General features: G+C 56.1%; 1 protein-coding gene and 1 long non-coding RNA gene across 5 annotated transcripts; both read right to left on the bottom strand.

Annotated features, from left to right (window-relative positions):
- Nucleotides 1-9,710: 9,710 nt before the first annotated feature.
- GFI1B (growth factor independent 1B transcriptional repressor) lies at nt 9,711-21,749 on the bottom strand. Of its 3 annotated transcripts, none has more exons than XM_081803838.1 (7): nt 21,122-21,749; nt 14,270-14,389; nt 13,701-13,838; nt 13,000-13,262; nt 12,287-12,424; nt 11,044-11,308; nt 9,711-10,538 (listed from the first exon to the last, which is right to left on the bottom strand). In XM_081803838.1, the coding sequence occupies exons 2-7, from the start codon at nt 14,367-14,369 to the stop codon at nt 10,360-10,362; spliced, it is 1,083 nt and encodes a 360-aa protein (XP_081659964.1). In that variant the 5' UTR covers nt 14,370-14,389; nt 21,122-21,749; the 3' UTR covers nt 9,711-10,359. The 3 variants fall into 3 exon arrangements, with proteins under 3 accessions (XP_081659964.1, XP_081659965.1, XP_081659966.1); XM_081803839.1 differs by having other exon boundaries at nt 11,044-11,209; XM_081803840.1 differs by having other exon boundaries at nt 13,701-13,779.
- A 1,527-nt stretch (nt 21,750-23,276) lies between these two features.
- LOC115944499 (uncharacterized) lies at nt 23,277-26,143 on the bottom strand. 2 transcript variants are annotated; one of them, XR_004079043.2, is made up of 3 exons: nt 25,893-26,143; nt 23,697-23,776; nt 23,277-23,401 (listed from the first exon to the last, which is right to left on the bottom strand). It is a non-coding gene; the product is annotated as an uncharacterized LOC115944499 (long non-coding RNA). The 2 variants fall into 2 exon arrangements; XR_014139882.1 differs by lacking the exon at nt 25,893-26,143 and adding an exon at nt 24,802-25,879.
- Nucleotides 26,144-26,618: the final 475 nt, after the last annotated feature.

Below are 26,618 nucleotides of genomic sequence, written 5' to 3'. Positions count from 1 at the left end.
CACTGGCAGAGGAAGCCGGGCGGCCTCACAAGCCCAGCCTCCTCCCCGTGTCCAGAGGTCTCGGGAGATGGAGTCGGGGCCCTAGGGCAGCCCAGGTCTGGCCCATCTCCGGCCTGGAGAGTCAGGATTGCCTCTGAAGATGTCTCCAGAGCTGATGTGCCCGCGTCAACTTTGGCCTATCCCTGTCCTCCCCGGGGGAGGCTCAGGGGCCGGTCAATGCAGGCTCCCGTGAGGACTGATGCCTTCACCTCCTCCACACAGCGGGGCCCGGCCTGCGGCATGGTTTGCAGACCACTCTGGCCGGGGGCATCGGGGGGTACCCTCCAGGTGAACTTTCTGCGAAAGCCCCCCCCCTTCTCTTTCTGCTTTCTAGGCGGGGGACGGGCCAGCAGCACCACCCTCAGCCGCCGGTACTTCCTCTCTGTCCAGCCGGTTGCAGCGTGGCCGGGCCCTGGGCCCTCAGCCCAGGCAGGGCCACCCAACGGCCTGTCTCTCTCAGCCAGACTTCCTCGAGGCCAGGCCTCCACGCCCAACACCTGCAGCAGCTCCCACCTCCCTGCTTTAGAAGGTTTATCTGCCAGAGGGGGGCTTTGAGGGTGGGGAGTGGGGACCCTTATCTCCCTGCCAGGGGCCTGCCCTACGGTTGGGGCTTTGTAATCTGACATTGTGATTTTTTCACCCTTGTTTACTCCCCCCCTCCAAGGAGGGAAGATTTGCTGAATCATCCCAGGGAGGTGGTTGGAGGAGGCTGGGGGCGAGGCAGCTGGAGGGCAGTGATAAGTCTGAGGCCGGGCTGGGGGGCGCTGGGGGGCGCTGGGGGGCCGGCCCGGAGGAAACCCCGAGCTGTGACAGTTTCCAGCTAAGACTGTTGGCTCCTGCAGAGCTGCCTTGGGGACGTTCAGCTCTGAAAGCCCCAATCTCCCTCCCAAAGGAGGCCAGAGGAGGACTGGGCTGCAGGTGGGCGCGCTGTGAGCCATGGGGGACTGGCTGGGGGACCCTGAGACCCAGCAGTGGACCATGAGAGCCAACAGTGAGGCAGGGCGAAAGTGGCTGGGCCCTGAGCCCCCACAGGATGGCTCCCGGGACCTTCCAAGGCACCTGAGGTTTATACACTGGGCTCTTGCGGCCCTAGAGGGGCACTGGCTGGCCCCCAGATCCCCAGCAGGTGGGGAATGGAACTAGGGGCTGACCCGAGGTCTTTGTCTCCCCAGGGCCTTTGCACCACTGGTTCCTTGGCTCGGGGCAGTCCTCCCCCACCCTTGATGTATCAAACTCTTTTTGTCTGCTTCCTCCAAGAAGACTTCTCTGGCTCTGGGGGCTGGGCTTGGTAGCCCCTCAGCCTCCTACAGTCCCCTAGGCGCCCCTTCTTCTAGCTCTTACCCCACCAGGGCCCAGAGTGGACCCCCAGCAAATGCTTGTGGAACGGAGATTGGGGTTCTCTCCTCAGAACCCTGAGAGTTGCCCTCTGTTGGGACTAAAAGTCTGAGACCTGCAAGTGGGGAGGAGATCCCCAGAGGGTGTGGGCAGGCCCCTGGCCCCCTCTCTGCTGCAGAGCTGACCCAGGTGCAGGGAGAGGTGGTCCCAGCCCAGGCCTTCCCTCACCCTCCTCCGTGCCCTTCACTCTTCCTGCAGGGTGGTCTGACCTTCGGGTGTCTAGAGGAGACAGATGTCCTACCAGCACTCGCGATGGGCCATAGACCAAGACAGAGGTCCCACTGGTTGCAGGTAGTGGGAACCTCTGGAGCAAGGGCCAGGCTGGACGTGCTGGAGCTTCCCCAGAATGCTCTCTGCTCCCTGATTTCTGATTCCCCCCAGAGTCTGGTGGGCAACCGCAGGCCGGGGCAGAGGGGTGATTGACGCCCCTGAGTCAGTGGCCACATCCCCTGCTGCTCCCAAAAGGGGCTTCTGGGGCAGGAAGAGCTGCCCGCGGTGGTCGCTTCACTCCCTTCCTGCTGCCCAACTGAGCTCAGAGATAAGTCCTCGCCGGGCTGAGGGAGGCCTGGGGGCTCAGGCCTTCCCCAGAAATCATGTCAGGGTTCCTCGTGTGGCGGAAGGAGCCTGAGGGCCATGATAACCCCTTTATTTTTAAGAGATCTGGGAGGAAGTCTCAAGTCACCATTTGCAGAAATAGCTCTGAGCTTCATTCTGGTGTCCGTGGCTCCAGCCATCAGCAGGGACAGCCCATGAGAGGATCCCAGCTCAGTCCACCCCACGACAGCGGGAGGACGCTGGGGCCCCGGGAGCCAGCCCCGGGGCCTGTGCTCCGAGGCTGGAGCCCTCGGCCAGGATAGGAGCTACACTGACTTGTGCACAAGGGCTGGCCCCAGTGACTGCCTGGGGCCCTGCAAGTCACTTCACACACACACACACACCCCGTGTCCTTCCCAGGAACACGGGGGTGATGGTGCCTCCCTCACAGAGTCCATTTATGTGAAGTGCTCCCCATGGTTCACGCAATATTAGATATCAGTTTATTGTCAGGAGTGCTGAGCAGAGGTCTAAGCCAAAAAAAATGTGTCAGGCGCCCCGTGCGGACCCTCGCCGGCAGCCATGTGCCCCGCGGGCCCGCGGACGGGCAAGCCACCAGCTGCCACCCCCACCCCTTGATCCCCTTATTCCTTCTAAAGCAGCGGGCGGCTGCTGCAGGTGTGGGGGTTGAAGAAAGGAAATCTGGGACTCTGGGTCTAGAGACTCCCAAAGACCACAGGTGTCATTTTATAGACAAGAAAAACAAGGCCCAGAGGGCAGCGCTCTGAAGCAGGGGCCATAGTGATGTCCCAGCCTCCTGACACCCTGTCTGGGGCTCTCTCCACCCCCACCTCTCTCTTACGGGAGGGAACAGCTAGCCCCTCTCAGTGAGGCCCGCCCTGGCCACCCATGGAACCAGAGATCCCCATGTCACCCCTACTCCCTGTTCCGTCTCTCCTCGGTGTCCCCACTGAGCTCTAGGAGGGCAGGCGTGGTGTCAGATCCCCCACTGGCCTAGATGGTACCTGGCACGTGGCAGGCTCCCGTCTGTGTGCCTCTGGAAGATCATGGGCCTGGGCTGTCATAGGGGACCCTAGGGAGCACGGCCATCTACTCTGCAAATATGGGCAGGCCTGGTTCTCCGCTGGTGCCCCAGGCTGGGCAGAGGCGGGGCCCCTGCAGTCTACTCCTGGCCACCAGGAGCTCTTGCCCTCTCTCCTCTCCCTCTTAAACAGATCACCTTTCTCCCCACCCCTCCACCACCTCCTGCCAAAAAACCCCCACATCATGGAAAACCCAGAAGAAGTCTTTCTAGAAAAGGTAGTTTTAAAAATCTACTGTGATGCCCCCCTCATCCCCCAGTATAGCCCCGCAGACCTTGGGGTCTGCCTGACCCCCGATGGGTGGTTTCGCAGCCAAAGTCAGGCCATCTGTGCCCTGAGCTGTGGCCCGGGAGCAGCACCCGACAGGAGCGGCTTCTCCTTACAGGGCAGGAGCTTGTCTTGCCGCCCCTCCCGACCTAAGGGTGGTTGCTCAGCTTCTCATCTCTCCCGCCCCTCATCTACACTCGCTGAGACTCAGTTTCCTTTCGCGAGGCACGGATGATGAAGTATTTGACTCCACTAGGGTGACCAGTGCCAGGCTGGGCGTTCGGAGGGCTGGCCCAAGCCTGACTCTCACCCTGAGACCGCAGGTGGGAACCCGGAAAGAAATGGTGGAAAATGCCCTCCTGCTCCCTTATGCGTTCGGGGGTGAAGAACCTTCCAGAAAAGGGGACTTTTTCTTTAGGCCTTGCAGAAGGGCTAGGCAGCATCAGCACCACTCTGTGACCAGGGAGAAGTGGGGTGTCCAGTCTGCGCCCACATGGGGCTAATTCCTAGCTGCATTTGCTGGCGCGGCTGGGAGGTTGAGGGCCCCCCAAGGAACCCCAGGGGCCTCTTCCTCCCTGGCTCTTTGTCGTTGGGGTGAAGTGGTTGCAAGTCTCTCTCTCTCTCGGTCCCACTCCCCTTCTCCCGCTCTCTGGGCCGTCGGGCCCTTGATAACACTTGGAAGGCGCTATCGGCCGGGAGCGTCCTCCTGCCCAAGCCCACTGGCCTGCTCCACGCTGACGGTTGGCAGCCGGCACCGTTTGATAAAGTTATCAGGCTAAACCTGAGCACGGCCGCTCAGTACATGCCCCTGCCTCAGATTTCCCTCCTCCTGCCTTCCTGCAGCTGCTCCCCCTGCATGGGAACCCCGGGTCCTGCCTGGCTCTCGGCTGGGGCCCACTCGAAGCTGGACACCAGGGAGGTGGGTGGGAGGGGGCAGCCCTCCGCCAAGGCCAGGAGGAAGAGCTGCATGTCCGGGGTCTGCCCCATTGCTCCCCAGACAGGGTCCCACCCACCTGTCACAGAGGATCCAGGGGCCCTGAGGGGGCTGACCGACCATCCTAGCCTTAACTGGACCCCTGCTAGGTGCTGGGCCCCAAGCTGAGTGTTAGGACACAAAGAATTGGACCCAGTGCCCACTGGGAGGTGGCTCACAGGCTTGGGGGGGCAGGGGCAAGCCCTCCAGCACTCGTCAGGAGAAAGGAACCGCCCCGTGTGTGGCACAGACATCTAAGGGAGCCCTGGGCCCACGGCGGGGGGGTGGGGGGGTGGGGGGGGCGGGAAGGCAGACCTCAAAGCAGGGAAATGATGTTTGAGCAGAGGGAGCCTTTTTTTAATGCCGGTGATAATGTTATCATGCGTGCCCACTAAGGAAAAATAAAACATACACACTGAAAAATAGGGGGAAGAAATATGCACAACTCCTTTATTCGGCAACAGCCGGTGTTGATACGCTGCGTCTTATCCTCGCAAACTTCCTTCCGTGCGTGCAAGGAACAACATGGAATCGGATGGTGTATACTGATTTTTAAACCACTCTTTCACTTAAGATATCATGAACAGCTTCCTATGTCGACACATTTATTCTGCAAAATCTATTTTCTCTTCAATTTTTTCAGTTAAAAAATATACACACACACACACACAAATCCAAATCTCCTTTAGAGACGGCCACGGAGGGAGCAGCCCAGCTGCCCTTCCCAGCCCCCAGAGGCAGCTGTGGTCATTGGTTTGGTGGATTCTCTTCGGATTTGTTTCTTTAAGGATCTACGAAGGTATGCTGTGCTGTTGTTAGGGAATCAGCCTGCTCTGCTAAAACAGGCATCGGGTTCCAGGCAGACCCCAGGCCCCTCAGGTCCGTCCTTGCAAGGACGCGGGCCCCTTTCAACGGCTGTGCGAAGTCCGTTGTCTGGATGCACCCTCGCTCCCATCTCCTTTCGTGGGAGTTTAGGGGGTTCCGATTTTTTTTTTTCCAATTGCCAGTGGGCTCCAGAAGATGCTCTTGTAGCTGATCTGTGCGCCCATCCGTGACTATTTCTTTAACAGAAACTCCTGGGAGTGAAGTGGAGGGTCATGGGCTGAGCACACGTGGCTGACGACTTTCATGCACTTGAGCTGGGTTTGAGGCGGAGAGAGGGCTCCTGGGAGGGAAGAGGGCGCTCCTGGCAGAGGGAACACTATGGGCAAAGACGCATGTGTGGGGCATCCAGAATTCTCTAAAGGCCTTTTGGGAGGAAGACTTTGCTACTTGTTTAGAATTCCGGGAAAGCAGCTCAGAATGACCTTGCTGTTCTTCCGTGTGTCTTCCCCTCCTTCTTGGGGAGCCCTCCACTCCCTGACCAGCCTGGGCAGGGAGCTGGGGAGGAGCTCAGGCTCCCCACTGCAGCGCTCTCTGGGCCACACCACCCACCCACCAGATCCTCCTTCTAAAGCTCAGCTGATGTGTCTCTTGGGCTCCTCGCCTGGTCTCCACATCAGTCAAGGGCTCCGGTGCCTTTGGAAGATTCTTGTGGATCTTGGGTCCCTTATGCAGTCTGGGCTGGCATCAGGCTCTGCCCCACTGTGGGTGGCCAGTTGGCTTCATACACCTCTGGCCAGCCCAGATCTTCATCATTCTCTGGTCACGTCTCCTTGATTCCCTGCCCACCCCCACCCCTTTATTCATCTTGCTCCTTCCCTCTGGGGTAGTGTGTCCCCACACCGAGTGGGAGCCCATCTAGGGCAGTGAAGGCTAGGTCATGGTGAAGGGCGGGGGTTTCATTCTTGAGGGGATAGAGGGAAGTACATTTGGTTTCTTTTTTTTTTTTTTTTTTTTTTTAGATTTTTTTTTTATTTATTTATTTGACAGAGAGAGACAGCGAGAGAGGGAACACAAGCAGGGGGAGCTGGAGAGGGAGAAGCAGGCTTCCCACTGAGCAGGGAGCCCAATGCGGGACTCGATCCCAGGACCCTGGGATCATGACCTGAGCCGAAGGCAGACGCTTAACCGACTGAGCCACCCAGGCGCCCTGTACATTTGGTTTCTAGGGAACGTTCAGAATAGGTCCTATTCTTCTAGATAATACCACTTCCTCCCCTGCCCCAGCACCAGGCCCTGCCTCCTTCCAGGCCACTGCACTTCATTCTGGGTGGGGATAGTCGGGGATAGGCAGGGACAGGTGGGGACAGGCCGGGGCCAACTCAGCCACACACAGAAGCCTGGGCTGACCCTGGGAAACACATTTCCATCCTTATCAGTTATTTCCATGGAGGGTTCCGCTGGGCATCTCCCACTTTGTCCCTCAGGGGCCCTGGTCCCAGGGCTGGCAGGGCCTGACTGCCGTGTGGGATGTGGCCACGTCCCAGGGTGGATGTGGCCTGAAGCTGCCACCACTAACAGGACATTTTATCTGAACATTAATTCAGATGTTGCATTCCGTTCCCTAGCGTGGCCGGTTTGTTGTAATATTAAAGTATGATTTTAATATTGTTAACTTTGTTATTTACTGTTGAGAAAACTGCTACTCTAGGTGGAGTTGCTGAGGACATCCTGAAGTCTCCCGTGTCCCCAGCGACAGCCACCCAGCCCTCAGGAGCCGGGCAGTGCAGCAGTCTTCCAAGGCCACCACGTGCACTGGATTCTATGTAAACAGAGTCCCCCAGAGTTGTGCCATTGGTCCCACAGCCCTGGGGGAAAGGCCAGGAGCCTGGCTTCTGAGGGACACTGTTGCTAACAGGCAGTGTGACTTGGGCCATGGCCTCCTCTCTCTGGACTTCTGTCCCTTTATGTGGCAGAGGGAAGCCATGGGCGGTCTTCACTGGGCTTGACAGTGTTTTCTGGTTTACACGCCGCGACTCAGCAGGAACTTCAGAGCAGGTAGGCAGCAGCAGGGGAATGGCAAGTGGAGGGTGGGACCGCGGAGCATCTTAATCACAGACGGTGGGCGTGATGCCCCACTGCACTTGCTGAGCCCGTCCCGATCCTGGTGCTGAAGGAGACAGAACTCGGACAGGATGCTCATGGCGTGCAAAGTGCTGGCTTAGCTACGAGCCTTCTCCAGGGAATGCGGCCCTGCCTGTGACGCCTGTCCTTCCTGTGACAGCCCTGGACTTCCTGCAGCCCTGGGAGGGTTCGGGGCTGGGAAAGGGCAAGTGGCATTACTCCAGGCTCAGGGCACACGCAGAGCAGCCCGCAATCCCCCAGTGACTGTCTTCTGGGGCCACAGGAAGCACACGGGGCTGAGTCTTCCCCGGGGAGCAGGATTTGCCTGCCCACACCCTGGCCTCCTGTCTCAGGGATGTGCAAATGGGGTTCTGGCCTCCAGGGCTCTGAGGCTGCAGTGCTTCCCCCCCCCCGCCCCCGCCAACCCGCACAGCATGTGGGCACTCAGTGGAGGTGCTGATCTCTGGAGCCTGAGCAGATGAAGAAAGGTGCATTGTCTAGCTCAGCTTCTCTTCCCCGCCCGCCCTGCTGCAGAAGTGGCCAAAATCCTAATATTGGTGTGGTTTTGTTTAGCAAACAAAGAGCATGCAAAGCAGTTCCCCATCCGTGTGTGTGTGTGTGTATGTGTGTGTGTGTACCCAGCACCCTCCCTTACCCCTGACATGGAGCAATAGAACACCCATTCCAGGCCTGGCCCCAGTGCGTGGCTCCCCATCTCTGGCCTCCACTGTGTCCATGGACATGAGGAGAGGAGGGAGCAGGTGGTCTCCAAGGCTCTGCTGGGAACCCCCACAAATGGGGAGCCTGCAGAGGAGGCCAGACCACCCTCCCTCTATGCAAATCTCAACCCCCTACCCCTGCTTCCGCAAGCCTGACAGGGCACTCTGGCTGAAGTAAACAGAAAGAGCCTCTGGAATGAAGTGTAGTAGGAGTCCTGGCTGGCCAGAACCAGAGCCTGGGAGTCGGCCGGTTGCCATGCCCCAGAAGGCCTCAGAACCCACAGGTTCACAGCAAAGGAGCAGTGTGGGGGGAGCATCTGCAGGTGTCATTGGAAGGAAGTAAAGAGAGACTTGACCATCTTGCCTTGGAATCAGATTCGAATCCCAGCTCTGCACTTGCCCACTGTGTGATCTTGGGCAAGTTGGCCAACCTATCTGAGCCTCCACTAACCCCTCTGTAAAATGGGATAATAACACCTCCTTTGCAGAGGGTTGTGCTCGTTTGAGTCAATGTGTGGAAACCCTGGGCCCTGCTCGGTACCTGGAAGAGACTCGTTCAGAAGTGTCCACTGGGTGGGCCAGGTGTGGGCTTGATGCTGAGGGCACCGGGGACTACCTTCTGGCAGGGGAGAAAGTTACCCACATATAACTGCCGTAGCAGGTTCAGTGGGTCCTGAGGTGTAAGTGGGGAGCCCAAGGAGCTCAGCCTTCAGAGGTGGGAGAGCTTCCGGTTGGAATGACCAAGGGAGGCATCATGGATGAGGCAGCATTTGAGCAGGCCTCATAGGATGGGCAGGACTTCAAAAGGGGCTCCTCATGGCCTGGCAGCATGTAGCAGGTGCCAAGCCCTGCTCACTGCTCTGCACGCATGGTCTCAGGGAACCCTCCCACAGATGAGGAAGCTCTGTCACGTCGTACAGCTAGTGAAGGGTGGCACCAAGCTTAAGTGAGTCCTATCTGCAAAGTCCCTTGGCCATATAAGGCTCTAGGGATTAGGACTCAGCTGTTATCCTTGGGGGCCATTATTCAGCACACCACGGTGATTACATCAAGAAATTTGAGATGGGAAGATTACCCTGGATCGTCCAGATGAGCCCCATGTGATCCCAGGGTCCTTCCAAGAGGAAGGCAAGAAGGTCAGGCAGAAGAATGAGGCGGGCGATGGAAGCAGAGGTCAGAGCCACCTGCTTTTGAGATGGATGAAGCGGCCACAGCTGAGGGTGGCCACGGCCTCTACCCTAAAGGGATGCAGCCCTGCTAACACCTTGAGTTTGGCTCCGTGAGACTCATTTTGGGTTTCTGACCTCCAGAACTGTACGAGGATAAACTGTATTGTTTTAAGCCACTAACTTTATGGTGATTTGTTAGCAGCTGGCGGAGACTGATACAGCCCCCAACTGCAGGAGCCTCGCCTTCCCCGGCGTCTTACCGCTAGGGGTTCTTTCGCTTCTCTTCCCGCACTTACCAGTTTGGTCTGAGTCCACAACTCCCAACCCATCTGTCAGCCACTCCAGAGCTTTCTCTGACTTTTTTTTTTTTAAGTTTTAATTTTTTTTTAGTAATTTCTACACCCAACGTGGGGCTCCAACTTACGACCCTGAGATCAAGAGTCGCGTGCTCTACCGACTGAGCCAGGCTGGCACTCCGGCTTTCTCTGCCTTTTGAAGCTCCCTACCATTCCTTCCCAAAGCCTGACTTGCACCCAAGACGCACTCAATAAACACTGGTTAAATGTAAATAAATCTGTGTCTTTATTTTTATTTACAGCAGTTGAGAGGAATGGGCTCTTGTTAGCAGTGACTGCTTGTTTCTCCAGCCCCGTGGCCTGAAAGCAGAGCCGGAAGCCCCGTGGCCGGCTGAGTGCCAGTCAGAAGTGGGGGGCAGCCAGCACATCTGACCAAAGCAGAGGGGTATTAGGCCTCCCTCTGGGGCAGGAAGCAGCTCTGGCCATCTGTGGCAGCCAGAAAGAGAACCACTAAAAACCAGATCCCAGCACAGTGGGCAGCAGGCAGAGGGGGAGGATTTCTCTGTGGATTCCAGTTCTGGGCTATTCTTGGCATCTCTTGGGGGGAGGGGGAGGGCTAGGCTGGCTGTCAGGGCTCCATGGGAGGCAAGGCGCCCAAGCTCTTAGACCTCTAAAACAACTTAGCTCAGAAAAGACCCAGCCCAGTTCTCATATTTTGCAGCAGGAAAATATTGGTCCAGAGAGGGAAAGCAACCTGCTCGAGGTCACACAGCAATTCCGTGAGTCTCAAAACGAGCTGACAGATTCCTGCCCAGCCCTGACTCCAGGAGACCGGGGATCTGGGCGCGGGAGGCTGGCCTCCCTCTGGGTCGCGGGACCTCAGGGCAGGCTGGCCGGGAGCCCAGGGCAGGTCCAGCCTCACTTGAGATTGTGCTGGCTCTCGCGGTGCCGCCGTAGGTCCACCTTGCGCTGGAAACCCTTGGTGCACAGCTCGCAGCTGAAGGGCTTGAAGCCGGTGTGCTTCCGGCTGTGCGTGATGAGGTTGGAGCTCTGGCTGAAGGCCTTCCCGCACACCTGGCACTTGTGGGGTTTCTCACCTGCGGGGCAGCAAGGAGCGGGTCAGGGCTGTCGGCGCCAGGCCCGCTGTCCCCCTGCCCTGCATTTGTTCGCCAGACCCTGCTATGTGTTATCTCGCGGCCAGCCCACATGCGCTTTAGAAAAGAACTACAAAAGGGAGAGGGGAAAACAACGCCCCCTGGGGTTGCACCCTGGTCGGACGGGGACTGGGTCCAGGCCCTCAGTTAACAGCCAAGCAGTGAATGATTGGAGGAATGAATGAATGGCGAATCCACCTGCTAGTCTCACTTGGACCCAGAGATCACGCTTTGGCCGTTCCCTTCCCGGCGTTTTTCCTACGCATTAAACGTGTACTTAGGTAGCAGTGCGTCCAGCCCTCTGCGTGGAGGGGAGCGCCTCTCGCTTTGTAATTGACCCCCTCCCCGCCCCCCGTCCGGGAGGGAGGGAGGCGGGGAGAGGCTCTGCTTGGGCCCGTGCGGGCGTGGCCAGGGAACCCCGGGGCCAGACGAGGGGCGGGCGCCTCACCTGTGTGGATGTAGGTGTGCTTCTTCATGTCCGACTTCTGGTGGAAACGCTTGCCGCAGAACTGGCAGGGGTAGGGCCTCGTGTCCGAGTGGATGAGCAGGTGCGTGGACAGGGTGGACGAGCGCTTGAAGGCTTTGCCGCACATCCGGCACTCGAAGCTGCGCTCCTGCCGGACGAAACGAGGCCCAGGGGGGTCAGGTGCGGGCGGGGCCTCGAGACCCGGGACTGCCACGCTGGGCGCAGGACCGGGCCCTGCCGGGATCCCCTGAGGAACAGGACACTCGTTGGGGGGGCATCGAGAACGGGTCCTGGAGGAGCAGGACCCAGAGACCCCCATTTCTGCATCCCAAGGGGGGCTGAGGCCTGGGGCCTGAGAGGCCTCCTGTGCGTTTTCCCCTGTAACCTTCACAGTATCCCATGCAAAATAAACCTCAACGTGCGTTTGTTGACTGACTGATAGATCGACTGATCTGGGGCATGGTCATGGGCTTCGCAGTGCTTTGGTTAAGAGTCTGTATTATTGGGGCACGACTCTGGCTTCTGCCCCTTAGAAGCCACATGACCTTAGACAAGTCATTTAACCTCTAGAGACTCAGTTTCCTCATCTGTACATGAGAATAGCAGTAATAAGCTCAAAGTGTAGACAGCTGAACCGGCAACTACTAGCACGTGGTGTGCGTTCACAATTGGAAGCTCTCATGACCATATCCTGCCTCTCCCGCCTGAGCTTTTATTGACTCCCGTGTTAGCAACTCGGGTCATTTCCGGTCCTTTCCCTGGAATGGAATATTCAAGAAGGGCTAAGCGGGACAAGATTCTAAAAGTCGGGAGCCTCAAAGCTGAGGACACCTCTCCTGACCACACAGACGGCAGGATCATTTCTGAGCCTCAGAGACATCTCTCTGCCCCCGAAATCCCACTGGGCCAGGAGCCTCTCCCAACAGCACATGAAGCTGATTTGGCCCATCGGGGAGGGTGTTGGGAAAACTATAACGAGGCTAGCACTAAAGCACAATATTCATTATCAAGAACGAATTAAACTATATATTAAATATATATAATATATACATATATTTTAAAAAGAGGGTTTTGGGGACCCCGATGAGGGGGAAAGGACCCTCGATCTGTGTCACCTTCAGAAGCAGGGTGAGAGACCCAGCCATAGCCCTAGGATTCCTGCAGGAGGCACAGAGCAGGAGTGGGAAGCGGGGGGGGGGGGTCCTGGGCTTGGCCAGCTGCCCACCTGGGAGTGGACGTGTGTGTGCTGCTCCAGGCTCACGGCGTGGCCGAAGGTTTTGCCACAGACGTCACAGGCAAAGGGCCGGGTCCCGCTGTGGGAGCGGCGGACATGCACTTCGAGCCCGTGTGGGGTGGAGAACACCTGGGGGCAGGGGGCAGAGCGTGAGGCCACTGGGGGCTGCGGAGAAGGAGATGGGCCTGGGGTCCCAAAGCCAGCCCCACCCCCCTCCATGCCCAGGCACAGACGGCCATAAAGCAGGAGAAGCACTGGAGTGCTGTGTGTCCTGGGAAGGTCCCTTTCCCTCTCTGTGGCTTGGCTTCCTGTCTAGAAAATGGGGGCTGCGGGAGCATGTAAAAGGCCCCTCCTGGCCCTAGCTAGAGGCTGAACAGCCTAGTGGTTAAGAGCCAGGAGTTTGCCAGAGCCACGTTTGAATGCTGGTACTGATGTCTACTTGCTGTGTGCTCTTGGGCGGGTGACTCAACCTCACTGAGCTTTTTGTCTGCTTCCCAGGGCTCAAGCATGTCAAGTGCTTCGCACAGGGCTAGCACACAGCCAGGGCTCATGGTCCTCGTCCTCATGGTGAGGACAAGCATACTGAACCCTCGACTGCACCAAAGGACTCAAGATTCACAGCACAGGGAGCACCCAGCTGCCGGGGAACTGGAGAGGGGACGCGGAGCAGGGCCCGTGAGCCCACCCACACCCAAGTTGCCCACCTTGTTGCACTTGAGGCAGTGGTACGTGTCCATGCCCGGGGAGCAGCGGAGGCTGAAGTCCAGGGGCGGCTCAGTGCTGGGCACAAGAGGGCTGCCGTACAGGCTGACGGAGCGCTCAAGGAAGGCGGACTGCATGGTGGAGGGGGCCTGCCGGTAGCTGTGGCCATAGGACGAGGCCAGGGCATCCCAGGAGAAGCTGGGCTTGTAGAACGGGGGTGAGTCGGAGTCCCTGTCCTGGGATCGGGGCATTACAGCAGGGCCCTCTGTGGAGAGTGCGACACATATATCGTGGTGATTCATTGATAACTAGGGCACTGCTCCCCACCACTCTCCACCTAATGACCTCATGCTGAGGATTGTGGTGTATAGCCCAAAATATTACTGTGGGAGAGGGTCTGGGTCTTCACTGTGACTTCTCAGCTTTTCAGGTCCCCAGCACCTGCAGAGTGCCCACCTCACCCACTGCATCGGCCTGCCCACCGCTTCTTCTGACCTGCCACACAGAAGCTCTCATCTGGGAGTGAGCTCCCCGTCCTAGAGGGGTCCAGGCAGAAGCTGGAGAGCCCAGATTGTATCCAGATGGCCTTGTTGATCGTTCCTGACTCCACAACTCCAAGGATCCCTGCTTCCATGAGCCCATCCTCCCTCCATTCCACTTGCACTGGCTGACGGGGAATGGCCGGTGGTCCCAGCCTGGGTACCTGGCACCAAGGCCGTCCTGCTCAGGCTCTGGTCCAGCTCCAGCTCTGGCTCCCGTTTGAGGTCAGTCCAGGTCAGGCACTGGTTTGGGAACAGGGTGTTGAGGACAGGATCATTGCTCAGGACCTGGTCCCTGGCCCCTGTGGGGAAACAAGACCATCAGAGACACCAGCTACAGCTCCTAGGAGGATGGGGACCCAGAGATGCACTTGCTGCCATCCCCAGCCACTTGCATGCATGGGCCCTGCCCAGGATGGTGGGAGCAGGATGGAGGCTGAAAGGAACCCCCCCCCCCCCTGAGGAGAACTCCTGGACCAGTGTTAGTTTTCTGAGTACCCGACCTCAGCCCTAGATCTTTTCTGAGTCTGGTTAGGACCCACATGTCGGCTGCTAAGGACCAGGTCCAATCCTGATGCTCCCACCATCCCAATGGATCAGAAGAGATGGGTGCATTCATTCATTCATTCAACCAACATTTACTGAGCTTCTGCTTGCAGAAGGGATGCGCTGCATCCCCAACGGGGGGGACAGGGAGCCCTGGGTGGGTGGCGCAGGGGGATCTCTGACTCACTGGGGCTAAGGGCAGGAGGCCAGATCGGGTCATCTTCCTGGATGCGGGGCTGGTGGTAGGTATGAGCCTTCTTGCTCTTCACCAGGAAGGAGCGTGGCATGGTAAATGTGAGCCCCACACCTGCAAGGGGAGAGGGAGAGAACAGTTAGGAAGGGCAAGAGGACAGCAGTCTCTGTATTTTAGAGCCTCCTCCTGATATCAGAATCCACTGTCCTGAGTCGAATGGTGTCCCCCAGAAGTTCATGTCTACCTATGAATGTGATCTTCTGTGGAAATAGGGTGTTTGCAGATTTTACCAACCTAAGATGAGGTCATACTGAGTTAGGGTGGACCCTAAGCCCAATATGTCCAGGGTTCTTATAAGAAGAGGGAACTTTGGGCACACAGACACAGACACACAGGGAGAACACTGTCTGGAGGCGGGAGCAGAGATGGGAGGGACACGCCTACAAGCCGAAGAGCACTGAGGAGCGCTTTCTCCACCAGAAGCCAGGAGAGAGGCACACGACAAACTCCCTCAGAGCCTCCAGAAGGAACTGACCTTGCAGACACCTTGATTTGGGATCTCTAGACTCCAGAACCTTGAACGAATCAATTTCGTGTTGTTTTAAGCCACCTGGTTTCTGGTGGTTGGCTACAGTGGCTACAAATCCTAACCTCCCCCCACTACTCCCTTGCTAGGAAACTAATACACCCACCTTCTAGAAAACCCCCAGGGTCAGTCTGCTCCTGCCCACATGCCCTGAATCACACTAGGAGCAGAGAAGGAAGGACAGGGGTGTCTTCAAATATGACACTGTGGCCCCGGCATCCAGAAAGCTGCATTCATGCCCCTGTGGGATCTGCATCCAGAGGCCACGGAAGGGGTGGTCTGAGCTCAGGTTTTGGAGTCAGATGCTCACGGGTTAGAATTCCAGCTCACCCGCTGTGCACTTTGGGGCAGACGCTTAACCTCTCTGGGCCTACTCCCTTTTCTGTAAGGTGCAGCGTCCAGGCAGGTAGTGCCAGCGAGAGCATCTTATGTGCTTAGTGCTTATCATAGCGGGGGGGGGGGCAGGGGGGCAGGGGGGCAGGGGAGGCGGGTTGCAACAAAGGGGGCACCTCGATTGAAAGCCACGTTACCGTGGCACTGAGGCACCCAGAGCAGGGCTGCCCCTCGTCTGTGGCCTCAGCCCAGAGTCCGGTGCCCAGAGAGGGAGGAGCCTTCTCTCTCTCTGAGTGGGGGTGGGGGGGGATTGGAGTTGCGTGTGGGGCTCAAGGCCCAAGAGGACTCCCCCATGCCACCCCACTGGGAAGCCGGAGGGCATTTTGTGCACATGGAGGAAGAGGCCAATGTCCACCAACTGTAAGATCTAAGCAGTGGGCAGCCCAGCTCAGCCGCATGGTACCGAACCCACCAGTCCAGGGGTGGGGGAAGACACCCTCTCCCTCTCTAGAATGTTCTCTCCACCAAGACACAGAGGACCAAATCAGGAAAGGGACCTGCCCTTGGTCCTGGGCGGGGGCTGGGGGCGTGGTAGAGCCAGACCAGCCTGAACACCTTGACACCCCTGGCTTCGCATGAGGAGAGCATCTCCTGCCCCTCGAGGCTCCTTGTGCTCAGCCCGTGAGGCTCCCCTGAGGGCTCCTGGGAGACAGAGAACATCTGAGTGGTCCTCTCTCCTCCCCACCCCAGGCCAGGCCCAGGCAGGAGTTCAGGAAATACTTCATCAATGGCATTCCTGGTGGCTCCTCTGCAGGTCCCATTCCCAGGCCTCAGAGCCGGAGCCCCCTTCCCCAGGCCAGCCGCCACGCAGGGCTGCAGGGACGATAGGGCCAAGCGCGGGAAAGGGATTACAGCTGCTCCAGCAAGAGCCAGGGCTGGGTGATAAGGCCAAGGCGAGGAGCGGCTGGGGGGAGGGAGATTAGAGAGGGCAGCTTGGAGCCCTGCCTTTGGACCAGGCCCAGGGAGTCACCCCTTCCCCCGGCATGACCCCAGGCCAGGCAGGAGAGAGGCCCCCAGCTGTGCCCAGGCCTGCCTGCCCTTCACCAGAGCCCCCAGGGCATCAGGAGTCTGGTGAGGCCACTCCACCCCAGCCATCCTAGGCCCTGCCCTCCCCATCATAGGGCTCAGTGTCCAGATCTGCTAAACGGGGGTCACAAGGCACCTTCCTGCCATTGCTGGGCAGAAAGGACGTCTACTACAAGCAAGTGTGCAAAGTGCTCGGTGTAGTGCTGGGGCTGCAGGAGCACTGGGCCGGGGGTGGCATCACAGCCCGCGGGAGGAGAAGCTTCAGGAAGGCTGGCACAGCCCACGTCCCGTCCTGTCCTGCCTGGCCGCATCTCCAGTACCCTGCCCAAAGCAGGTGCGCTCTGAGGACAGGGATGAGCCCGAGACCAGGAGCAGGAACATGCTCCAGGCCCTTCCCCTCTGGGATCTGAAATGAAGAGGTGGGACTTGAAGGCTCTGGGGTCCAGTCCAGCTGTCAGATTTTGCCCCCCCCCCAGTCTTGCTTGGCCTGCTGTCTCCCCCAGGCTTGTCGGGAAGCCCGCGGTGGCCTTATCTGCCAGGGGCAGTCTTCCTCTGCCTCCTCCCCTCCCCCAGGGCTCCTCTCACCAACCCCCTTCCCCCTTCTAACTCTTGGGTCCGGGAATCCCCTGGGGAGGCCAGACCCTGGGCAGAGCCAGAGGAGACCCCCCCACACACACCAGGAGAGGCGGGGGCTGCGTGGTTTCGTCTTTTGTTCTGGGGGAGCCTCCAAGGGCCACGGTCTCTCTATCAAAAGATGATCTATTATTTTTTACATAGTATTTTAGTAGTAAGCCAACGAGAACCAAAGGTCGGCCTGAAACTGCCAGAATGCCAGCAGATACTTCTTGCAGCCAGAATCTGCGTAGCCTCAGCTCCGTGAGTTCGGACCTGGGAGCTGAGGGGCTACTGCCCCATTTCACGGAGGAGGAATGAGTCTTGGAGACTGGCTCATGATCCCAGGCAGATCCCAGGCTGCCCGCCGCAGCCCCCCACCCTGGCCTCCATACTCTCAACTGTCAGACACGGGGTGGGCACTCGGGGCGGAGGCGAGTGCGCAGACATGCTAAGGAAGGTGTCTAGAGCTCCCTGGTGTGCGTTATGCCATGAAACTGACACCCACGGGGGGACTGTCTTCCGGGCTCACAGGGTGAACTGAGGCTGAGAGAGGAAAGTGGCTCATCCAGGCCTCGTGTTCCTGTCCTGCTGGGACTTGACTCCTGGCCCAGGGCTCTGCCCATTGGCACCTGTGGTCTTTCCAGCCACCCATGAAGACAAAGGCTGGTTGGTGGGGCAAGATGATGGAAAAATCAAATTCCTTTGCATTCTGTCTTTTCTAGAACCCAGAAGCTCCACATGGGTTCCTGGAGAGTTTTGAGGGCAGAGGTCGGAGAGAAAGACCTCCTTCAGAAAGCTCTGGTGTTCCCTTGGGCTGAGCCTGAGGACACCAGAGAGGTCAAGTGGTTAGGAGTCAGGACAACATAGTCCCAGCTTCCGGGGTCCCTGGCTGGAGGAAAGCGACTCTCAGGGCCCACTCTCGGGATCCCCTTCAGAGCCCCCAGTTTCCCTCCCTCTCCCTCTTTAGAATGTTCTCTCCACCAAGCCTGGTAGAGTGGCACAACCAACCCCATGGCTTCAAGCCTTCAAGCTCCCCGTGGGGGCCAAACACACCAGGAGAACTTCCTTTTGGCCCCTGTTAGCGGAGTTAAAAAAAAAAAAAACAGGAACCAATCAGCTATACTGTAGTTAATTAACAACCACACCGTTCTGATTCACACGGACCGTTCTGAGAAAGAGCTCAGAGCAGAGATTGTGAAAGAACCCTAAGATTTCTTCATGAAACAGAGGCCTTGATGGTATCGGCCTCCGGAAAGAGACTTGCTGTTAACATCTCTTCCAAAACCTCCATCCCGATAGAGGGTGCCCTGACCCCGAGTCAGAATCTCGGCCCCGCACCTCTACATCCAGGTGGACTCGAAGCCACAGCCTGGTGACTTCCGCACAACGGGGCGCCATGGGCCTCCCGTAGGGCTGAGTCTGATTTTGTGACCTTGAGCTTGACCATGTCGGCCTCCAACCTGGGGCTTGGTTTTCCTATCTCTCAGAAGGGACCGTTGGACTAAGAGATTTCTAAACTTCCCTTTTGCTCTAAAATCCCATGCACAGTTTGTTGACCTTCAGCGAAGGACTGACCTGCCTTGACTAAGAACCTCATCACTCGGGTTCCCTTTTTGGGAGGGTTGGGTAAGACTCTGTCATTTCTCAGAGTCAGTGACAGAGGACCCTTTGGACTTCCTTTATGTTTAAAGACATGACTCAAACAAACAAACAACAGCAACAACAAAAAACCTTTCCACGTAGCAGTTAAGGGAAATGAGCCTGTTTCATGTTAGGGGCCCCAGCAGAAAGGGGTCATTATTATTATTATTATTATTATTATTATTATTATTTTTAAGATTTTATTGAGAGAGAGAACAAGCGTATGGGAGAGGCAGAGCGAGACAGAGAAGCAGGATCCCCGCTGAGCGGGGAGCCCGATGCGGGGCTCGATCCCAGGACACCGGGATCATGACCCGAGCCGAAGGCAGACGCTCAATCAACTAAGCCACCCAGGCGCCCCAAGGGGTCATTATTTTTATTTGAAACTTGCAAGCAGTTCTCAAACGCTCCTCCTAAGTTCAGAGACTGCAATGTCACGAGTGAGTGAATCAACTTCTGAGTTTATACCCAAAAGAATTAAAAGCAAGGACTCAGACATAATTGTACACCCAAATTCACAGCAGCATGATTCACAATAACCAAAAGATGGACGCAACCCGAGTGTCCATCAGCAGATGATGGAGAAACAAAACGTGGCGTATCCATACAATGGGACATTATTCAGCCTGAAAAAGGAAGGATGTGCTTACACAGGCTACAACATGGATGAATCTTGAGGACCCCATGTAAGGGAAATAAGCCAGTCACAAAAAGATGAATGCTGTAGGACTCTCTGCTTATATGAGGTCCCTAGAGAAGTCGGATTCACAGAGACAGAAAGGACAGTAGTGAGAGCCAAGGGCCGGGGGACGGGAAAGGGAGGGGAGTTTGTGTTTAATGGGGACAGAGTTTCAGTTTGAGAAGATGAAGAAAGTTCTGGAGATGGATGGTGGTGACGGTTGCCCAACATTGTGAATGCGTTTAATGGTACAGAACTGTACACTTAAAAATGATTAAAATGGTCACTTTCCAGTCATGTGTATTTTACTACAATAAAAACAAAAATGAGTGAACAAAACATTTCCTGGACATTTTTGAATTGGAGCAGTTCCCATTGGTTTGAATTCCTGAAAACAAATGAACAACAACAACAAAAACCTCCCTCTAGTTTAAGGAGGGGGTAAGGTTTTTTGTTGTTTCTGAAAAGGGATGAAATCATATGTGGTCAGGCTATTTTCCCAGGGGCGATCGGGTCCCAGAATCTTCGAGAGTCCTTATGCTCTCCAAGAGGACCCCAACCTCACCTGCCCTCCTGAAAGCCTGGAGAAAATGTTCTGCACTGGTTTTGAGTAACTCCATCCATCAAACCCAAGGCAGATATGACTTTCTGATGCTCCCCAGGCACCTTCCGCAGGGAAACCAGCATTCCGACCCCCCCATCCTGATTTGGAAGACACCTCACACATCTCCTTATTAAAAGAGTCCCTTGTGGGGCGCCTGGGTGGCTTGGTCGTTAAGCATCTGCCTTCGGCTCAGGTCATGATCCCAGGGTCCTGGGATCGAGCCCCGCATCGGGCTCCCTGCTCAGCGGGAGGCCTGCTTCGCTTCTCCCTCTCCCCCGCTTGTGTTCCCTCTCTCGCTGTGTCTCGCTCTCTGCCAAATAAATAAAATCTTAAAAAATAAATAAATAAAAGAGTCCCTTGTGCACCACCTCTGAGGACAAGAAACTTGCCACCTCACTAAGACTGAAATCTTCTAACCATTCATTGCCTACTGAGAACTCTTCAGGAGGTGTGAGCCTCCATGGGCAGGTACAGCTTAGCTAGCTGCTATCAGATCCATGTTCAGAGCCTGCAAATTAATTTGCCCCCTCCAGGAAACTCACGAAAGCTGCAGACCTTCCCCACAGAAAAATGTATACAAGCACATATCCACAGCTATTCTATAGACACCCCCTCTTAACAAGCCTTACTTTAGAGCAGGCACCAGATGCCCAGACTTTAAACTCGGTCTTTTTTCCCCAAATTGGTAGAAAAGACTGAGAAACCACCTGCCCTTCTGCAGCCCTCTTGTTCCTGGAGGCCGGGGGCTGGGGGTGGTAGACAAAGGCATTTTCCCTTCTCCCCTCACGGGGCTCTGGATGGGAGGGCACTCACTCTCAAAGTGCCCCAGGAACTTGGGTGAAGGGCACCGGGGAGTGTGGGATGCTGGGGGTAGAACTTCCCTCGGAGTTCTCTCAATTTCACTCTAATTTTATAGACAAGGGAAGCTCAGGGTGATGGGGGGACAGGGCCACACTAAGCCAAGTACCTGAATGAGTGTTGCCCCACACTCTGCCCAGGTCCCTGGGAGAGCTGGGGTTGCGGGTATGACCTCGCACAGACAGGTGATCCCTGTCAGACCCAACCGGGTTTTGGAAAGGCCGTTTATGCACAGCTGGCAGAGGGCGGAACTCCTATAGGGCTCTGCCTCCCACCACCTCCTCTCCGCTGGGTTCAAGGGCTGAAAGCTGCATCCTGTGGAAGAGATATCCCAGTCCACCTAATTCTTCCTGTAACTGCCAAAGGGCCCCGGTGACCTGCCTGGAAACAATCTAAGTCAGATATGCAAATTTAAAAAGAAGAGGCCGGGATGACAGCACTCACCTGTCCCTAGCTCTGCCGTCTGGTCCTGGATGCGGTCTTGGTCTTGGTGGGAACCTCCCAGCCTCTGGGGATCGGCTCCACTCTGTCAACCTCGGACTCTCTGCTCAAATAGATACTTCTTCTTTTTTTTTTTTTTTCTCTCTCTCTCTCCCTCTCACTCTCTCTGGTTTTTTTTTTTTTTTTTTCCTCTTCTGTTCCCCTCCTTGATTTTCAATCTGATTATTTGTGTCAAAATCTGGCGGTGAAGGAACAGCCAATAGAGAGCGCCCGAGCGCGGGGCTGCATTTGCTTATCAAAGCTTCCCCGACTTCGGGCTCTTGCCAGCCCTCCACCCGGGGAGCCGCGCTCTGCCCCGGGACATTCTAACTAACGCCTCCTGGAAGAGGAAAGGATGGCTAAATCATTCCGTTTTTAAACTTAAAACACTTATCTACTTGATTTTGCATAAACTGTTTCGTCTTTCCTTCCTTCCTCTGTCTCTGTCTCTCCCCCTCCATCCCGAGCCAGGAGCACTCTGCTCCAAAGCCGCGGCAGACCGTTCTTAGAGAGGTCCCTCTTGTCCTTGCAGAAAAGCCGAATTCACGCTTCCCCAGCCTTGACCCCAGAAAAGGTGAAGGAGACGCCCAGGTGCTTCCCGGCGTCAGTGAGCCGCTCAGCCCGCTCAGCCCCGCGGCAGGTGCACTCCGGATCGGTCCCAGACCCTGCATGTGCCGCCATCTAGCGGCCGCGGAGGAGACGGGGGAGGCCCATGGTGGGTCACCGGCACAGCCAGGCTCGGACATCACATCCCGCCTGGCACGGAGCCCCATCCCCCGATCCCCCACCTTTTTCCTCCTTTGCCCCGCAAGCCTGATTTATTTCAGGAGGATTTGCATAAGACAGAGTACTGTTAGGCTGATTTGCATGCTCCTCCAGCCCAGCGCTGGAGAGATTATGTTTCCCTCATAAAGAAAACAAGTTTGGCGACAGGAAGCCCCAACTTAAACTGCAGGTCCGGGGCCCCGACATGAGGAGAAAGGGGGTTTCGGACGAGGCTCCTCTGCCGCTAGGCCCCCAGCCTGGAGGTCAGATGGGCCTGCACGATGCTGCGGGGGCGGGGTCCCAACCATCACCCTCAGCCCTTGGACTCTCCTTGGTGGAGAGAGAGTGTGGGAACATCTGGACTATTCTTTGGATGTTCCACATGGCCAACAGTCAACTGGAACTGTTTGTCATTATGCAGAAAACTTAGAATCCAAGGACATTTGGAAAAAATTCCCATTTCTTTCCATTTTCCCTCCATTATGTAGGCACATCCATGTTTTGCTTATCAGATCTTTCTTCTTCCACTGGCTGTTGTTTTATTTAAGTGCCTCCCAAATTCTCTTGCGGGTTTTATGAACATATTTAATGGTTTTGCAGCTTTTCATGGCTTATCTTACCAGCCACTTTCTTCATTTGGGGCATATCATGGTTTGGGGTAAAGCTGCCGAATTGGGTACATGCTGCTCTGGGGTTCTGATCCCACTTGGGGTCTTTATCCTCCTCCTTTAGTAACCGATGCAGGGACTCCCTTGCTAGACCAGGACCCCAGCCTGGAAGTGAAAGCAGGCCTTCTCTGGAGCCACCCGGACCCCTCTGTGGGAGGGCAGTCCAGTCACCTGGACACACCTTACAGCCTGGAGCCACCATGCAGCATCAGGTAGGCCTTTGTGGCCTGAAACCTCCCAGTCTCGGGGTCCCCTCCAACACTACTCCATATTTTTTAAAGATTTTATTTATTTATTTGACAGAGACACAGCGAGAGAGGGAACACAAGCAGGGGGAGTGGGAGAGGGAGAAGCAGGCCTCCGGAAGAGCAGGGAGCCCGATGCGGGGCTCGATCCCAGGACCCTGGGATCATGACCTGAGCCGAAGGCAGACACTTAATGACTGAGCCACCCAGGAGCCCCATCACTACTCCCTTTAGTAGGCAGCCCTGGAGAAGAAGTGTCTTCATTTAGCCTCTCCCAAGTGCTAAATGACTGCAGCATCCTTGTGCCAATTCATTCATTCATTTATTCAAGTTACTACTGGAACCTGTCCTGCTCCAGATTCCTCCTTCTTCCCTCTGCCTCCTGCCTTCCTCCCTGTCTTAGTCATCTCGGGCTGCCATAACCAAATACCACAGACCAGGTGACTTAAACAACATTTATTTCTTGCAGAGACCAGGAAGTCCAAGATCAAGGTGCTGGCAGATTCTGTTTCTGGTGAGGACAAGCTTCTTGATTTGCAGCAGGCCACCTCCTTGCTGAGTCCTCACTTGGGAGAGAGGCAGAGGGAGGGAGGGACAGAGTGAGGGATGGAGGGAGAGAAAAAGAGAGAGAGAGTGAGTGAGAGAGAGCTTAAGCTCTGGCTTCTTTTCCTTTTCTTATAAGGACACTAATTCCATCATGGGGGCCCCATCCTCAACACCTCACCTAACCTAATTACCTAGCAAAGGCCTCACCTCCAAATACCATCACACTGGGGGTTAGGGCTTCAACATGAATTTTGGGGGATAAAAGCCTTCAGTCTATAACTCAGCTAATACGTTTATTGAGTACCTGCTACGTACCAGATGCCGAGGTTTCCAACAAGAACCAGATGGGAGCCATCGTGAGCGCCTTCCTGGTCTAGCAGGTGGGACAGAGTACCCTGAAATTTACAAACTGGGCTGGTAAGTGCTGTGATGTAATCATGGTATGCAAAGGAGCACAGTTTTTTTTAAAGATTTGTTTATTTATTTGACAGAGAGAGAGAGAGAGACAGCGAGAGAAGGAACACAAGCAGGGGGAGTGGGAGAGGGAGAAGCAGGCTTCCCGAAGAGCAGGGAGCCCAATGCGGGGCTCTATCCCAGGACCCTGGGATCATGACCTGAGCCGAAGGCAGATGCTTAACGACTGAGCCACCCAGGTGCCCCTGCAAAGGAGCACAATGAAATGAATGCAGACTTGGAAAGTAATGAGAGTTAATGAAGCTAATGGAAGTGACATCTAGGCTGATGCCAGGCTGACTTAGTTGGGAGGAGGAAAGTAGGGAAGAATGTCTAAAAAGAACAGCATGTGCAAAGAGCTGGAGGCAGGACCTTCGGGGAATTGACAACAGTCAAGTTCAGTACGGGTGGATGGTGGAGGGTAGAAGAAGGGGAGGGAGAGATGAACCTAGAGAGGAAAGAAGGAGCACAATCAGGAATTCCTCCCTGATTTTAAAACCTTCAATGATTTCCCTTTACCTAACAGGACACAAAATTCAACTTCAGAGCTCAGAGTTTTTCAGTGTCAGATCTCTTTCAAATGACAGCATTTTCTCTGATGTAAGGTGCAGAAACCCAATTTATACCAGTTTAATAACAACAACAAAACAATTAGTTCATGTCACTGAAAAGTTTCAGCTTCAGGCATGGTTGGATCCAGATGCTCAGATGATGTTCTCTGATCTCATTTGTTCCTGCCTCAGGACATTTGCATTTGTTGTCCCCTCTGCCTGGATGGCCTAACTTCCAGATCTCCCCATGGCTGACTCATTCAGGTCTCAGCTGCAATGTCACCTCGGCAGAGAGACTTCCTTGGCCATTAACTAAAGCAGGACCCTCCCACCCCAGCCACTTTCGGCCCCATCATCCTACCCTTTGCTCTTCTTGCCAATTATAATTATCTGAAAATGTCCTGTTGATTTATTACCTTTTTATTGATCTCTTGTTTGGCCTGACTGCCCACACGGACTGTAAGCAGTACAAGAGCAGGGGTGGCGTTTGCCTGGCTCCCAGCCGAGTCTCCAAGGCTGACAACAGTGTACGGTAGACACTCGTGATGTTTTTACAGAGTGAATGGATGAACGAACGAATGAATCCATGCATGCATCTCTCTCTCTCCATCTCTCAGCATTCCTTTCTTCTCTGGGGCTGAGATCACCAACACTGTCAGCCATAGTCTATCATCTTAGAAACACCGGTGGAAAGCAAGCCCCTTCCTCGGTAGTTCGAACAGGAGGCCCCAGAATGACTCTGATTGGCCCAGCCCAGTCACAAGGCATCATCCCTGCACCAATCACTGTGGCCGGTGGGAGGGATATGGGTGTCTCATCGGCCAGGACTGCCCAAACCTCGAGGGGGCAGGGTTGAGTTTGGGCAGGAAAGAGCAGTTGTCACTACACAGAGTAAGGCCACGAAGGTGTTTGGGCCACGGCTTCCACTTTCCAAGTGTCTTCTTATTGTCGCCTGAACATGCCGCGTTCTTTCCCGCTGGAGACCAAATCCCAGCCCCTGCCTTTGCCCTTCCTGTTCCCCATGTCCAGAACGTTCTTCTCTTCAGTTTCCTCCTTTGCGGCCCAGTTCTGCTCGCACCTCCTTCAGGAAGCCTTCCTAGATGCCCGCAATCCCTGGGGCCACCCATACAGCCCTTGTTTTCTTTGTCAGCGGGCACTCAGCTGCTTCTCGATGGGATCAGCAACTACCTATGGGTAGGAATGCTACGAGTCCTCTCGTGGCATACACTGACCTCGGTGATGCGGCCGAATAAGCGAGAGCCGCAGCTAGAGCCCGGCAGTGTGCAGAGCCCCTACCCCCCGTGGAGATACCCCAGGCAAGTGCAGGCGGGCTCAGCAAGCGGCGCGGGAGAGGAGGGGGTGAACGTGCTGTGCTGGGCAGGCGGCAGCAGGGTCCAGGCTGCGGTCCCAGCACCAGCTAGCATTGGCTGTGACCCTGGGCACCTTTCTGGCCTTGGCTTAGAATGGCCACAGAATGCAACTTGAAGATGGACTGGGTGGTCCTTACCCTGGGGTTGGGGGCGCCCAGCGGGCCGCTGCGCCCCTGGGCCATCCTCCTCTGCCAGAAGAGCTCCCATTCTCTGCCCTGCTGCGACTCCGTCGTTCGGGGGGAGATTGTGGAGCTCTTTCCCAGCCCAGGCTCCTTGCCAGGAGCTGCAGGCAGTTGAGGTGGCGGGAGTCCCGCTTGCAAACGCAGCGTGCCCCTGGCGCAGGACAGTGCCCTGCGGGCCAACAACCCCACGACCCGGGCGCCCCTGCGCTTCCGGAGGAAGCAATTCACCAGATCGCCGCACGGTGGCGCTCTTGCCCCCTTTTCTTCCGGCAAAAACCAGGCTGAAAACCTCTGACCCGTCAGTCCGTCCATTCATCCATCCACCCACCTACCTATCTAATTACTGCTTAAATTACAAGAATGATATATGATCAGAGTAGAAAGAAAAAAGTAAAAGAGTATTGATCTCCCCCTGATGTGTATTCTTTTAGTTTCTCTTTCTCCCCCTCCCTCTGACTCCGCCCCCCAGGCTTCCTCTCCCCCCACTCCACAAATGCATGTGTGCCTATAATGTTTTTCAATTCAAACAAAGCTTCACTGATCCTTTGCTATTGAGTACCACACAGTCAGGCTATGCCTCCCTCAATCTGTGAGCTCCCCCGTTCTGCCTCCATGGATCTCATGATGGGGACGGGACACACACCATGAGGCCGCGTTTTGGGGTACACCCACTTCACAGGG

Source organism: Leptonychotes weddellii, chromosome 14, assembly GCF_054177405.1.
Source record: "Leptonychotes weddellii isolate Sample4059 chromosome 14, ASM5417740v2, whole genome shotgun sequence".
Taxonomy (NCBI): Eukaryota; Metazoa; Chordata; class Mammalia; order Carnivora; family Phocidae; genus Leptonychotes; species Leptonychotes weddellii.
Note: the sequence above shows the minus strand (reverse complement) of the source record. Positions and strands in the feature narration are given on the sequence as shown.

Excerpts from the sequence above, each read along its gene's own strand:
- GFI1B (XM_081803838.1), bottom strand. The coding sequence starts at position 14,369 with ATGCCACGCTCCTTCCTGGTGAAGAGCAAGAAGGCTCATACCTACCAC. Across the intron at positions 13,263-13,700 it reads CAGGACGGCCTTGGTGCCAG|AGGGCCCTGCTGTAATGCCC; the intron begins GTACCCAGGCTG and ends CACTCTCCACAG. Across the intron at positions 12,425-12,999 it reads ACTGCCTCAAGTGCAACAAG|GTGTTCTCCACCCCACACGG; the intron begins GTGGGCAACTTG and ends CCCTGCCCCCAG.